The sequence below is a fragment of the Pristiophorus japonicus genome, chromosome 17 (genome assembly GCF_044704955.1).
Source record: "Pristiophorus japonicus isolate sPriJap1 chromosome 17, sPriJap1.hap1, whole genome shotgun sequence".
In the NCBI taxonomy this organism is placed as follows: Eukaryota; Metazoa; Chordata; class Chondrichthyes; family Pristiophoridae; genus Pristiophorus; species Pristiophorus japonicus.
This window is the reverse complement of record NC_091993.1, coordinates 118,807,824-118,822,178: the sequence shown is the minus strand read 5'-3', so window position 1 is coordinate 118,822,178 and position 14,355 is coordinate 118,807,824. Positions and strand designations below refer to the sequence as shown.

Genomic DNA, 14,355 nt, shown 5'->3' with positions numbered 1-14,355 from the left:
GCCGCGCCAGAACACATCGAAAAGGGTAGATGCGCCTCGTTTCCGGCGGTGGGCAATTTTGGCCCCAATATATTTAAATTCTTGTCACTGTCGGACATTCAATTCATTGAATCGATGGCCCACACGCAGGAGGGTAACGGCTGATATCCTTCCTTGCTCCAGAGGTGGCGCTGTTTCAGCCTGTTACAACAAGCACAGCTAAAAGACGTCGGGGTAGAAATTTCCCCCGCCCCCAAAACATGGCGCTCCATGGTTTTTACCGCATCTGCGGTTCAGGTCACCTCTTGAGCGACATTCAGCTCTTTATTTTTTGGGGGTTTTGATCCGGAAGTCAGTGTAAATGAGGGCGGTGACCACACCTGAGGGGCGGATACGCGGCGGTGACGGGAACTGAGGGGTGGTGTGGAGTCACTGCCGCGATGACGTCATCACAGCGCTGCGTCACCACGTGTCTCCGCTTCACTTAAAGGGGAGAGTTTCTTCGCGCTTTTAAAACTTTGGCCCACTGGGCCACCAGTGAGGATTACAGAACTGTATCTGGATTCTGAGATCAAAAAAAAAGTTTGACTGGAGTCGCAATAGTCATTCCATTGTACATATTTTTGCTTTTATATAAAGCGTCAGTTTATCTATTTACTTGTGAATCTTCAGTCAGCAAGTATTGAGCCAAGCCTAAACTTTTGTATGTTACTCGTTTTTGGATTTATTTTTGTGCTGTATAAACTTCTAAACATTATGCTTTAAGGATTTTGTATTATGGCACCCGGGGGGGGGGCATAATTGTTGGGCCGACCTGGCAGTCAGACAATTTTTTTAAAAAACATGGCGATAGCGGAAGTGCGCCCTCCCCCTTTAAGGGAAGCCACACCGGCATTGCAGAAGACCACAGCGTCAGAAGGCCGTTTTCCAAGGGGAATGTCATCGCCAGTGTAAAGTCCTGTCCCTGCAGTACGGACACACACGAGGCACATACTGAAGTCAAGGTCACTCAGGACCTGCACCTTTATTACACAGCTCTCGAATCCCACACTTGCCTGAGACCTGTCCTTATATACCTGTCTGGGACCAGGTATCCAGTGTCTCCTGCAAGTGCACCCCTGGTGGTAAGGTAAGCTTGTGGTTACAGGTCATCTCTGGTTACAGTCACGTATCGCGTGGTAAGATACAGTTATGTACAGTGGTGTGAGATACAAGACAGCCAGGGGGTTAGACCGGCGGTGTGCATGGTGATGATGCACTTACCGCGGATCGGCAACAGCGGAGCGGTAAGGGAGGGGGGGGGGGGAGGGGGGGAATCGGGGCACCGCCAGAAAAACTCAGGAGGGCAATTGGGCTTTCAGCCATTCCACCAAAAAGTCGGCGGCCTCTCCACTCCGCAGTGTGGACGCCGATTTTCGGGGGTAACGGGCCTGAAGAAGAGGGGCAATTCCGGCCCCGTGCTGTTGCAAAAAGTAAAATAGTGCGGATGCTGGAATCTGAAATAAAAGAATTTCCTCTCACGTCGCCCAGTTGCCGCCCATTTTGGGAAAAAAATGTAAAGTACTGCCCGTTTCACCTCCCTTATTAGCGGCGGCGGTAAATTGGGCCCACCATTCCCCCCGGTGTTGCTGCTCATCGCGCTTTGGACACTCAGAAATCACAGAAAATTCACTCCCAGCGCTAAATCCCAATAAAACCTTTTTTTAAAGGCCCGCTACTGCCCGTTATCGCTGCGATGGAAACCGCCCGTTTCTGGAGTACTTGGTCTGACTTGGGCCCAGCCTTCCTCCATTTTGTTTGCAGCTTGACAGTGGCTCAGAAAAAAACCCTTTAAATTCTTGATGCAAATCTAATTATATGTGGTGTACATATTAGCAGATATGTGAGTTTTCGACACGATGACCACCACTACTGTAGTTAAGTGATTCTATGCAGGAAGTGAACTTTTGTGTCTTTGAATGTGATTGGGAGAACCTTTTGTTCAGTCGGCTTTGGGCTGACATATACCGCTGAGTTCCTGCTATAATTTGGTTGTGTGTTAGATAATTGGTACTTCGTCTATGTGGTGGACTGAAACATCATCTCACCAACGTGCAAACATTGCATCAGGAAGTCGATGTGCGCTCTAAAAGCCTTGCAAATTATTGGATTGTGTAATTAAAAAGTTCTCATATTCAAAGGGGCTCACTGTCTCACACAGAGCCCAGGCACGGAATTAACTCCCAGTACAGGATTAGAGAGAGAAAGGGGCTCACTGTCAGAGGGAAATACCCTCATATTCACCCAAAACATGGCAGAACGCAAGCCACAATGTAATCAGCCAATCGATCTTCCCACAAAATATACACAAACAGTCTGGGACAGGCGCATAGCTGAAGCATGTTGTAATCTCACACGCCTGCCCGTCTAATCCCGAGGGACCTTTACTTTGCTCTGCACTCTCTTTCGTCATTCCCTTAGCTGTGGGTTTCATTTTTGTTTAAACAGTCCGGCTCCAAAGCAGACCCACCCCACCGCCCCCCCCCACCTCCCCTTTACTGATGCTGGGGCCGCGGGCACGGGATGTGTCCACGCAATGGGGCCTCATCCAAGTCATTGTGTGTACATAACGACCTGAAGGGGGTGAGGTGGGGAAGGAAGGAGAAGGGAGTAAGTCACTGGGTGTACAAGGAGACCTGAAGGCGGTGGGGGGGGGGGGGGGAAGGGGGGAGTGTGGAAGGGTGTCAGTCACTAATTGTACATCCAAGTAACCAATCTTTACGTGTCTTGACAGTGTGGTGGTGGGGCTATTCGACTGTGGCAGGCGTTACAACTGTAATGTATGCACCTGCGAGTACGCTCACAGGTTTGTGGAGCTGTTGCATGTCAGTGGCTTAGCCAGTCACGTGATGGTCACGACTCAATAAAACCCCAGTCAGTTGGGTCTAGGTGATCCACGGTGAGGTATGAGTTTACAAGGGACACTGGCAATCACACATTTAAAGTTGTGTTTCCCAAACGTTGTAAAATGGGAGATATTCTCCCTTTCCCAGAAGTGAATGAGACACAGCACAAGAATAGTTAAGTTCAATAAAATTTTATATAAAACTTGTAACTGGTATAAAACTTTAATCATGTAATAAAATAAAAATTTTTATGAATTCCAGTTTTGAAAACGACAAACATTATGAACAACAAACAGCAACAACGACAACATCAACAACAGTATAGACAGCACTGAAAAGACCCCTGCACCCTCCCACAATTTTCCTGCAGCCACCTCTCCCAACGCCCTTCCTCCCCAATCCCCCCTGACCCTTGGCCCTGACCCCTTCCTCCTCCTCCCGCGAACAATACCCCTGGCCCTGACCACGTCGGGACCAGTACGTCGTGCAGCAGCACAGCACCTCGAGCATGACTGCTGAGCAGGGACGACAATGGCAGCGCTATGTGTGGGGGGCTCTGGAGAAGATGGAGGTGCGGAGGACCCATCTTCAAAGTCGGAAGAAACTGGTTCCTCCCGACGATCAGGTGATAGTGAACCTTGAGGGGCAGTGCCATATCCCACGACCGTCGATTGCCGCATAGCATTGGCATTGGCGGTGTGGGTATCCTCCCTCACCGCGGCAATTAGCTCCGGCATGTCCTCCGATTGACGGGCTGCTAAAGCCGCGATGTTTACGGACAACCCAGCAACGGCCTGGAGGAGCTCTCGATTCCCGTCGATGCTCATCCTGGACAGTCCCACCATGTCCAGGCTCGCATCTGTCTGTCGCACAGCGTTCCCACTTTGGCGGGGTCGGTTTGCGCCGTTGCATTCCGCTTGAGCCTACTTCCTCGGGCCGGTATCCAACAAACGAGGAACCGGTGGCCGCTGGTAGAAAGGACCCTTCAAATCCCGCCATTCCTCTCTCCTCCTGCACCACTACAATGCTTTGAGGAGTGGTCTCCTCCAACTTCTGCCGCACCATCTCCTCCATCTCTTCCACCGCCATCTCTTCATTTGGTCTTCCCTGCAATGACTCCTCTCTGGGAGGGGCAGGCGGCTCCACCTGTGCAACTGTAACAACATAACATGAATGATTGGTGGCAGGGGCAAGGGGAGAGGTCAGAGCTAACATCAGAGCAATTCACGTTGCGCAGGCTTATGTGGAGAACAAACATTTTTTACCGAGATTCATTTCATTCTAGAGAAAGTACATGATATAACAAAACTTGAGTCCCAAACAGTTTGCTGTCCAAATGGCAGAGTGTGATCAACCAATAAATCATGTCACAACTAACAATATTTCTTGCTCCCAGAATTACATTACGTTCTACATTATATTGCCATAGATTGAATTACATGACCGCAGTACAGTCCAGGGATTATGCAGACTTAACTCTCCGGGAGAACTGGTTTGGCACCTGTTATGTATTTAACCCCTTGCAACCTTGTAACCTGCATCACACCTGTCCACCAGAGGGCCTACCTGTTGGAGTCCCAAGGGATCCCAGCATCCCTTGGGAGCACAGTATATAAGCCGGCCACCCACGAGGTACCTGCACTCTGGAACTACAATAAAGGAGCTAAGGTCACACTTGCTCATTGCACACAGTACTCGGTCTGACCATTTATTATAACAACACCAACACAGGTGGCAGTGCGATCATACGCCCCTGTCAAGGCTGCGGCGCATTCCTCGAGGTCCGTCAGAGAAATAGTCTTTGACGGACCATAGCCCGTTTTGCGGAGTTCTGCCGGCTAGTTTTTTCTGCAAAGGGGACAAGAAATATGTGTGAACTAATTTGACAGCTACTAACACACACACATACATACGTACAATATGTAGGTACGCATCCCCAATTAACCGTCCCCCCAGTCTTTTCGGCAACGAGTGCACGAATTAAGTTCTCTTAGCACGCAAATGTTGCATGATGAACGCATGAAAATACAGAGCACTAACACAATGCGGTCGATGATCGGAAATAAAAATGACACCAAGCTTTACAACATCATCAAACGTGACACTACTTAAGAGTAAAAAGTCAATGCATGATAAAAGTTAGTACTTACTCCCGCAGACCCGACGATGCCATTCCACCGTTTGCGGCACTGGCTCGGCCCCCGCATCACGGGCACAACGGAGGGCACCGCCTCAGCGATCTCTCGCCATTACCGCTGATACGCGGACGGTGACGGTTTCCCTCGCCCACCCCGTGTTCACTGATTCCAGCGGGCTTCCACTTTGTCCACCAATGACTCCTGGGCTTCCTCCGAGAAACGAGTGGCCCTCTTCCTCCCACCAAACGGCCCCTCCACTTCCATGGCTTGATTCTCCATTGTATTGATATTTATTTATATATAGCTTTCAACTTAATTAATTATTTGTTTATTATTATTTTTAAGATGTATTAATAATATAATTATTACTAGTTATATTATTAATTATATTATTTTCTAATATATTATTGTCAAGATGCTAAATACTCCTCAAAAAAAATCTGAAAAATCCTCATAGCTCCTCTCTCAGGGAGGGTATCTTGCCTCAGGGTGAAAATCATGAGGGATAGTCTTGGGATCTCCTCCCCGGGGCTGGATAGCGAAGATGTGGGGATGGTTGAATATTCTGCAGCTTTGTCTGATTTGCCTTTGAGGATTAGGAAGTATTCATGTGGAATCTCCACTCAGGAGATTAAATGGTTGGGGTAGAGCGCATGATCGGGAAAGAGAGTACGTGGATGGTGGAACTCTGGGCTTTTTTGTTTCTTGATTCACAGGAGGTGGGCGTCGCCAGCAAGCCAGCCTTTATTGTCCTCAGAGGGTCGTAAATCTGTGGAATTCGCTGCCTCAGAGAGCTGTGGAAGCTGGGACATTGAATAAATTTAAGACAGAAATAGACAGTTTCTTAACCGATAAGGGAATACGGGGTTATGGGGAGCGGGCAGGGAAGTGGATCAGATTAGCCATGATCGTATGAAATGGCGGAGCAGACTCGATGAGCCTTATGGCCTACTCCTGCTCCTATTTCTTATGTTCTTATGATTTCCCGCTAGGCCATTTCAGAGGTCAGTTAAGAGTCAACCACATTGCTGTGGGTCTGGAGTCATATATAGGCCAGGCCAGGTAAGGACGGCAGCAAGGAGTCAAGATGGGAAGCGGGTGGGGAAGTGGAGTTGAGGCCAAGATCGGATCAGCCATGATCTTATTGAATGGCGGAGCAGCCTCGAGGGGCCTACTCCTGCTCCTATTTCTTATGTTCCTTCCTTAAAAGACATTAGTGAACCAGTTTTACGATAATCCAGTTTCATGGTCACCATTACTGACACTAGCTTTTTATTCCAGATTTATTTAATTAACTGAATTTAAATTCCCCAGCTGCCTTGATGGGATTTGAACTCATGTCTCTGGATCATTAATCCAGGCCTGTAGATTACTGGTCCAATAACATAACCACTACGTTACCGTACCGCTGAAATTGGCCTTGCTAATTATGTCACATTCTTGTGTCGCTGGGCTGACTCTTTCCATTACCAACCATTGACACACATTTACTCAGCAGCAGGAGTCATGGGATAGCAAGCTGAATGAGGAAACCACGATTGATATCTCCTCGCCTCCCTTGCCAAGGATGTTGAAGGCGATTATTGTGGCGCAGTTGCTATCCGGGCTGAGATCAGCAAACATAGCATGGACTATTTCTACGTGGATGCCCCTCGGCCCTCATGACCCATTTTTATCCTGCGTTATTAATAGTTAAACAGATCTCGCAGTGAAGAAAAATAAAAGCTTGCCTTTAACAACCACAGGACATCCCAAAGTGTTTTACAGCCAATGAAATACTTTTGAAATGCTGTCATGTAGGAAACGCAGTAACCAATTTGCGCACAGCAAGCTCCCACAAACAGCAATGTGATAATGATCAGATACTCTGTTTTATTGATGTTGATTGAGGGATAAATGTTGGCCCAGGATAACTCCCCTGCTCTTCTTCTAAATAATGCCACAGGATGGTTCACATCCACCTGAGAGAGCAGACGGAGCCTCGGTCTAACATCTCATCTGAAAGACGGCACCTCCGACAGTGCAGCGCTCCCTCAGTACTGGGAGTGTCAGCCTAGATTTCTGTGCTTAAGTGGGACTTGAACCCACTACCTTCTGACTCAGAGGCAAGAAGTGGAGTTTAGAAGGATGAGAGGGGGTCTCATAGAAACATATAACATTCTGACGGGACTGGACAGGTTAGATGCAGGAAGAATGTTCCCGATGTTGGGGGAGTCCAGAACCAGGGGTCACAGTCTAAGGATAAGGGGTAAGCCACTTAGGACCGAGATGAGGAGAAACTTATTCACCCAGAGAGTTGTTAACCTGTGGAATTCTCTTCCGCAGAAAGTTGTTGATGCCAGTTTGTTGGTTATATTCTAGAGGGAGTTAGATGTGGCCTTTACAGCTAAAGGGGTATGGAGAGAAAGCAGGAAAGGGGTACTGAGGGAATGATCAGCCACGATCTTATTGAATGGTGGTGCAGGCTTGAAGGGCCAAATGGCCTACTCCTGCACCTATTTTCTATGTTTCTATGTTAAGAATGCTACCCACTGAGCCACGGCTGACACAGTGCTCACAGAAGTGCCTTCATTGTACAGACCTGTGCACAGAGGTACATAGTGGCCATGTTCCCCCGTCCCCCTTGCCAACCACCCCCCAGACCCCCTTTCTTTCTATAAAGGATGAATGTAATTATCTGAACTTGGCAAATAATATTTTTAAATTGCAGACATTTTTCATCACATTTAGAGGGGAAGAAAAGTTTCCTTCCATTAATTCTTGTTCTTTTTCTCTTTCCTCCGTCAGAATTTCCGTCAGTGGGGAGCTACTGTTCTGTCGGAGAGGATGTGCGGCCGTCGTCGATACAGGCTCCTCCTACATCAGTGGACCCGCTGCGGCAGTTTCCTCGCTAGTGAGAGCTATCGGGGCCACGGCCCTGGCAGAGGGAGAGGTAAGGGTTGCAACAACCATCGGTAATCTGTCAGCCAGGGCTTCGTTTGCAGCACCCTCGCCTCCGCCCCAGCAGGTTGTGGGTTCAAGTCCCACCCCAGAATCGTAATGTAGGCTGACGCTTCCGACAGTACTGAGGGGGTGCTGCGCTGTCAACTGGTGCCGTCTTCTGGCTGAGATATTCAACCAGGGCCCAGACTGCCCTTTCAGGTGGATGTGAAATATCCCATGGGACAGTCTGAGGTTCCCGTGCAGGCCACTTGCTGGTATATGAACGGAAAAGCTGCACATGCGCGGAAGATGGAATGGACCCCACAGGCCCTTAAATGGGCCACGCGGCCAAAATAAATTACAGAGGACGTTGCATGGGACTATTGCGAAGAAGAAGAGCAGCGGACTATGTACAGCAGACACCTCAAAACGCTGGAGAAATACCACCAGCGCTGCCGCCGCAAGATCCTGCAAGTCCATTGGCAGGACAGACGCACCAACGTCAGTGTTCGCGCTCAGGCCAACATCCCCAGCGTCGAAGCACTGACCACGCTCGATCAGCTCCATTGGACGGGCCACATCGTCCGCAGGCCCGACATGAGACTCCCACAGCAAGCGCTCTACACAAAGCTTCGACGTGGCAAGCGAGCCCCAGGTGGGCAGAGGAAACGCTTCAAAGACACTCTCAAAGCCTCCTTGACAAAGTGCAACATCCCCACCGACACCTGGGAATCCCTGGCCCACAACCGCCCAAAGTGGAGGAAGTGCATCTGGGAGGACGCTGAGCGTCTCGAGTCTCGTCGCCGAGAGCATGCAGAAAACAAGCGCAGGCAGCGGAAGGAGCGTGCGGCAAACCAGACTCCCCGCCCACCCCTTTCCTCCAACCACTGTCAGCCCCACCTGTGACAGAGACTGTAATTCCCATATTGGACTGTTCAGTCACCTGAGAACTCACTTTTAGAGTGGAAGCAAGTCTTCCTCGACTCCGAGGGCCTGCCTATGATGATGATGCTGATTTCTCAACTAACACCAATTAAGAACAGGTTATCTGGTCATTATCACAGTGCTGTTTGTGGGAGCTTGCTTGTGCGCAAACTGGCTGCCGCATGTTCTACTTTACAACAGTGACTACATTTCAAAAGTATTTCAAAAATGCTTTGGAACATTGTTACATAAATAAAAGTTATTTCTTTCTGTGTCCCCTTTGGACCATAAACAAAGCAAGCCGTGTAAAACACTGAACAACATGAATTATTTTAAGCTGCTCATGGCTTTGGGGTGCATGATCTAATCCATCTCTCCTGCCCTTCCCACCGCACTCAGACAAGAACCTGCCATTAGTCTCCACCAGTGAAGTACGCATACAGACGGCGCCACCATGAATAGGCCTCCTCTGTCCACACCAGCCGCGTTCTGCGGCTTCATTTCCCTCTCGGGTGTAGCGGTAGGGTTGGAGCAGATGTTGCGATCTTTGACTTGCATTATCCATGGCGCCTTTCACGACCACCGGACGTCTCAAAGCGCTTTACAGCCAATGAAGTACTTTTGGAGAGTAGTCACTGTTGTAATGTGGGAAACGCGGCAGCCAACTTGCGCACAAGCAAGTTCCCGTAAACAGCAATGTGATAATGACCAGATAATCTGTTTTTGTTATGTTGAGTGAGGGATAAATATCGGGCCCAGGGAAGGCACGAGGCCAGGGCCAGGGGCCCAGGGGTAGCACGGGCCAGCCCACACTGCGATACCTGCGCGCACTAGGTCCGTGCAGCAGAGCTGGTCTCCAGTTATCTTGGGTAATCCTTGCCACTGCACCAAGACCTAGCTCTGTCAAGCCCGTGTGCTGGGCTGGTGTGCAACGGCCACCCCACATTAAAAAAATCCACGCACAGGTATCTTCCAACCTTCAGGATGTAGTTCGGGTCCTTCATTGAAACACCTGTGAACTCATCCTTTTTTTTTTGGCATGGAAGCAAGTCATCCTCGTTTCGAGGGACTGTCTATGATGATGAATGAAATATTGGCCAGGACGCCAGGGATAACTCCCCAGCGAAATCATGCCACGGGATGTTTTATGTCCACCTGAGAGAGCAGACGGAGCCTCGGTTTAACATCTCATCCGAAAGATGGCACCTCCGACAGTGCAGCACTCCCTCAGCACTGCACTGGGAGTGTCAGCCTAGATTTTCTAGCGTGGTGGAGCCCAGATTAGGAAAAGGGGAGGTGCAACGAGACCTGGGTGTCATGGTACATCAGTCGTTGAAGGTTGGCATGCAGGTACAGCAGGCGGTTAAGAAAGCAAATGGCATGTTGGCCTTCATAGCGAGGAGATTTGAGTACAGGGGCAGGGAGGTGTTGCTACAGTTGTAGAGGGTCTTGGTGAGGCCACACCTGGAGTATTGTGTACAGTTTTGGTCTCCTAACCTGAGGAAGGACATTCTTGCTATTGAGGGAGTGCAGCGAAGGTTCACCAGACTGATTCCCGGGATGGCGGGACTGACCTATCAAGAAAGACTGGATCAACTGGGCTTGTATTCACTGGAGTTCAGAAGAATGAGAGGGGACCTCAAAGAAACGTTTACAATTCTGACGGGTTTAGACAGGTTAGATGCAGGAAGAATGTTCCCAATGTTGGGGAAGTCCAGAACCAGGGGTCACAGTCTAAGGATAAGGGGTAAGCCATTTAGGACCGAGATGAGGAGAAACTTCTTCACCCAGAGAGTGGTGAACCTGTGGAATTCTCGACCACAGAAGGTTGTTGAGGCCAATTCACTAAATATATTCAAAAAGGAGTTAGATGAAGTCCTTACTACTAGGGGGATCAAGGGGTATGGCGAGAAAGCAGGAATGGGGTACTGAAGTTGCATGTTCAGCCATGAACTCATTGAATGGCGGTGCAGGCTAGAAGGCCTACTCCTGCACCTATTTTCTATGTTTCTATGTTTCTATGTCTATGTTTCTATGTAACATCTGGACACCAAAGTCTCATTTTTAAAATAGAAGCCCAATTTTCGCTTCCGCTTATAGGGGCCAATTTTCCTTGTAGGTGGGTATCAGACTGGAGAGTTAGGCGTTGAGTTTGGGACACTCGTCCAATTTTCCAATTTTCATGGTAGACCCTCATCTTAACTTGGTGGGGTTGTGGGGGTGGATTCCATCGCGGGTGTCCAGCGCGGACGGGCAGCTCGCGGATAGTGGCAGGGGTCAGGAGTTGAGAAATCGGAGGACTACTCTTGTGGTGCCAAGCCAGCGAGGGACACGCTAAAGGGGGAGATGCAGGTGTTTACAAGGAGGTGCGGAGGGACTGGCAGCTGATTTATGTGGGAACCCGTTCGTTCAGGACCACTGGTTAGGCTACGCTATGTATGGCGTCACCGGCGGGGTTTAAGCATCGCGCACTCCTCCCATCAGAAGCCCAAAATTGTATCGGGGTCGTCTCAACGTCCCAGGACACCCAATTCGCATTTTGTAAGTAGGCCTGTTTTTGGGTGGTTCGTAAGAACGTAAGAAATAGGAGCAGGAGTAGGCCATTTGGATGTGATAAGGCGCTATATAAATGTAAGTTTTTATTCATTACCACGGAAAGTTTAAACTATCTCCTCTGTGGCATAATGAGAAAACAAGACATTCACTTGTTTCCAAAGTGAACCTTTGCTGCAGTAGCCTTTCTTTCAGATAACCCATGAATGAACATTGCTGGGCAAAGGTTTTACATTCCTCCCTGTCCCTCAATAAGACACAGCTTATTCACTGAGTCCTACAGATAATATGGGGCCCATTTTCATCCCCCTCGAGCCTGAACCTCCATTCAATAAGATCACGACTGATCTGATCCTGGCCTCAACTCCACTTCCCTGCCCGCTCCCCATAACCCTTGACTCCCTTATTGTTCAAAAATCTGTCTATCTCCACCGTGAATATATTCAATGACCCAGCCTCCACAGCTCTCTGGGGTAGAGCATGCCAAAGATTCATGACCCTCTGAGAGAAGAAATTCCTCCTCATCTCCATCTTAAATGGGCAACCCCTTATTCTGAAACTATGCCCCCTAGCTCTAGATACCCCCATAAGGGGAAGCATCCTCTCTGCATCTACCTTGTCGAGCCCCCTCAGAATCTTATGTTTCTGTAAGATCCCCTCTCATTCTTCTAAACTCCAATGAGTACAGGCCCAACCTGCTCAAACTTTTCTCATAAGACAACCCCTTCATCCCAGGAGTCAACCTCGTAAACCTTCTCTGAACCGCCTCCAATGCCTCCTTAAAGGCTGCTAGCCTATTATCTCGGCCCACTCCAAAACCACGGCAAGTATTAGATGTTAAGTGCTGCATCGCAATTTTCACCATGCTACTGCCTGGTTCTTCACTGGCAGAAGGGTATGAAAATGGGCCCCATTTTATCTGTAGGGCTCAGTGAATAAGCTGCATCTTATTGAGGGACAGGGAGGAATGGAGAACCTTTTCCCGGCAACGTTCGTTCGTGGGCTATCTGAAAGAAAGGGTGCTGCAGCAAAGGTTCACTTTGGATGCAAATCATTGACTTGTTTTCTCATGGTGCCACAGAGGAGATAGTTTAAACTTTCAGTTATGAAAAAAACTTGCATTTATACAACACTTTACCACATCTCTCCAAAATGTCCACAAAAGCTTTACATGAAACAAATTGCTTCAAATTTGTTGTCAAGTCCCTCCATGGCCTCGCCCCCTCCCTATCTCTGTACTCTCCTCCACTCTACAATTCTCCAAGATCTCTGCACTCCTCCAAGTCTGGCCTCTTGTGCCTCCCCAATTTTAATTACTCCACCATTGGTGGCCGTGCCTTCAACTGCCTGGGCCCCAAGCTCTGGAACTCCCTCCCTAAACCTCTCCGCCTCTCTACCTCTCCTCCTTTCAGATACTCCTTAAAACCTACCTCCTTGACCAAGGTCATCTCCTATTGTTGGCTCATTATCAAATTTTGTTGGATAACACTCCTGTGAAGTGCCTTGGGATGCCTTGGTGCTAGATAAATGCAAGTTGTTGTTGAAGTGCAAACGCAGCTATTTAAACCAGAGGGCATAAATTTAAAGTAATTGGTAGAAGGTTTGGAGGGGATTTGAGGGGACATTTCTTCACACGGAGGGTGGGGGGGGTCTGGAACTCACTGCCTGAAAGGGTGGTCGAGGCAGAGACCCTCACCGCATTTAAAAAGTACTTGGATGTGCACTTGTAGTCTACAGGGCTACGGACCGAGAGCTGGAAAGTGGGATTAGGCTGGGTAGCCTCTTATTGTCCGGTGCGGACACGATGGGCCGAAATGGTCGCTTTCTGTACTATAAACTTCTATGATTCTATAATTTTGCTGAATGCAGCAGTCATTTCCACCTACGGATTGCCGCCCACAGCGATGAGATAAATGACCAGCTCGTGGTGGTGCTGGTGGGAGGAGGAATGCTCTCCTTAACCCTGGGAGAAGTCCCTGCTCTTTGACAAAAGGTGGCATGGGATCTTCACCAGCCCACCTGAACCACCGGATCCGTGCCACTCTTTGGATGAGTTTAACATCTTGTTTGAAGGATGTCTCCACCAACAATGCAATACCCTCCCCGCCGACACGATGTCAGCCGAAATGATGTGCTCAAAAACGGGGCTTGAACCCACAATATCCTGACTCATGGTGAGGCAATGAGGGGAGGGAACGAGTGCCATCAATTGAGCCAAGTGGACATGGCTGCTTTCACTGGCTCAAGAGAAAACCCAGCCAGTATGCTCCCAAGACTTATGAGGATAGGTTGAGTAGGTTGGGCCTATACTCATTGGAGTTCAGAAGAATGAGACGTGATCTTATTGAAACTTGTAAGATAATGAGGGGGCTCGACAAGGTGGATGCAGTCATAGGGGAAACTAGAACTAGGAGACATAGTCTTAGAATAAGGGGCCGCCCATTTAAAACAGAGATGAGGAGGAATTTTCTTCTCTCAGAGGGTTGTGAATCTGTGGAATTCTCTGCCCCAGAGAGCTGTGGAGGCTAAGTCATTGAATATATTTAAGGTGGAGAAAGACAGATTTTTGAACGATAAGGGAGTAAAGGGTTATGGGGAGCGGGCAGGGAAGTGGAGCTGAGTCCATGATCAGATCAGCCATGATCTTATTGAATGGCGGAGCAGGCTCGAGGGGCCAAATGGTCTACTCCTGCTCCTATTTCTTATGTTCTTATGTTCTTATGACAGCACTGGTATCGTCAGCACAGCACCAAGTGAATCTGGAAATGAGTAGTAATCAGACTAAGCTGATCCAACAAACGTAACCAGATTGCAATGAGTCCTCACTGGCTCCCTATCCTGCAGTGTATCAACTTGAAAATTCTTGTCCTCATTTTCAAAACTCTCCATAGTCTTGCTCCTCCCTGATAAAATCTGTGCTGACACTCCAGTGCAGCACTGTCGGAGGTGCCGTT

General features: G+C 48.8%; 1 protein-coding gene across 1 annotated transcript in view; it reads left to right on the top strand.

The window, feature by feature from the left end:
* Positions 1 to 14,355, top strand: part of ren (renin) — a 77,969-nt gene that overhangs the window by 48,543 nt on the left and 15,071 nt on the right. The window contains exon 7 of the mRNA XM_070859219.1: positions 7,790 to 7,934. Within this exon, the coding sequence (XP_070715320.1) occupies positions 7,790 to 7,934 (145 nt within the window). The remainder of the gene's footprint in view (positions 1 to 7,789; positions 7,935 to 14,355) is intronic.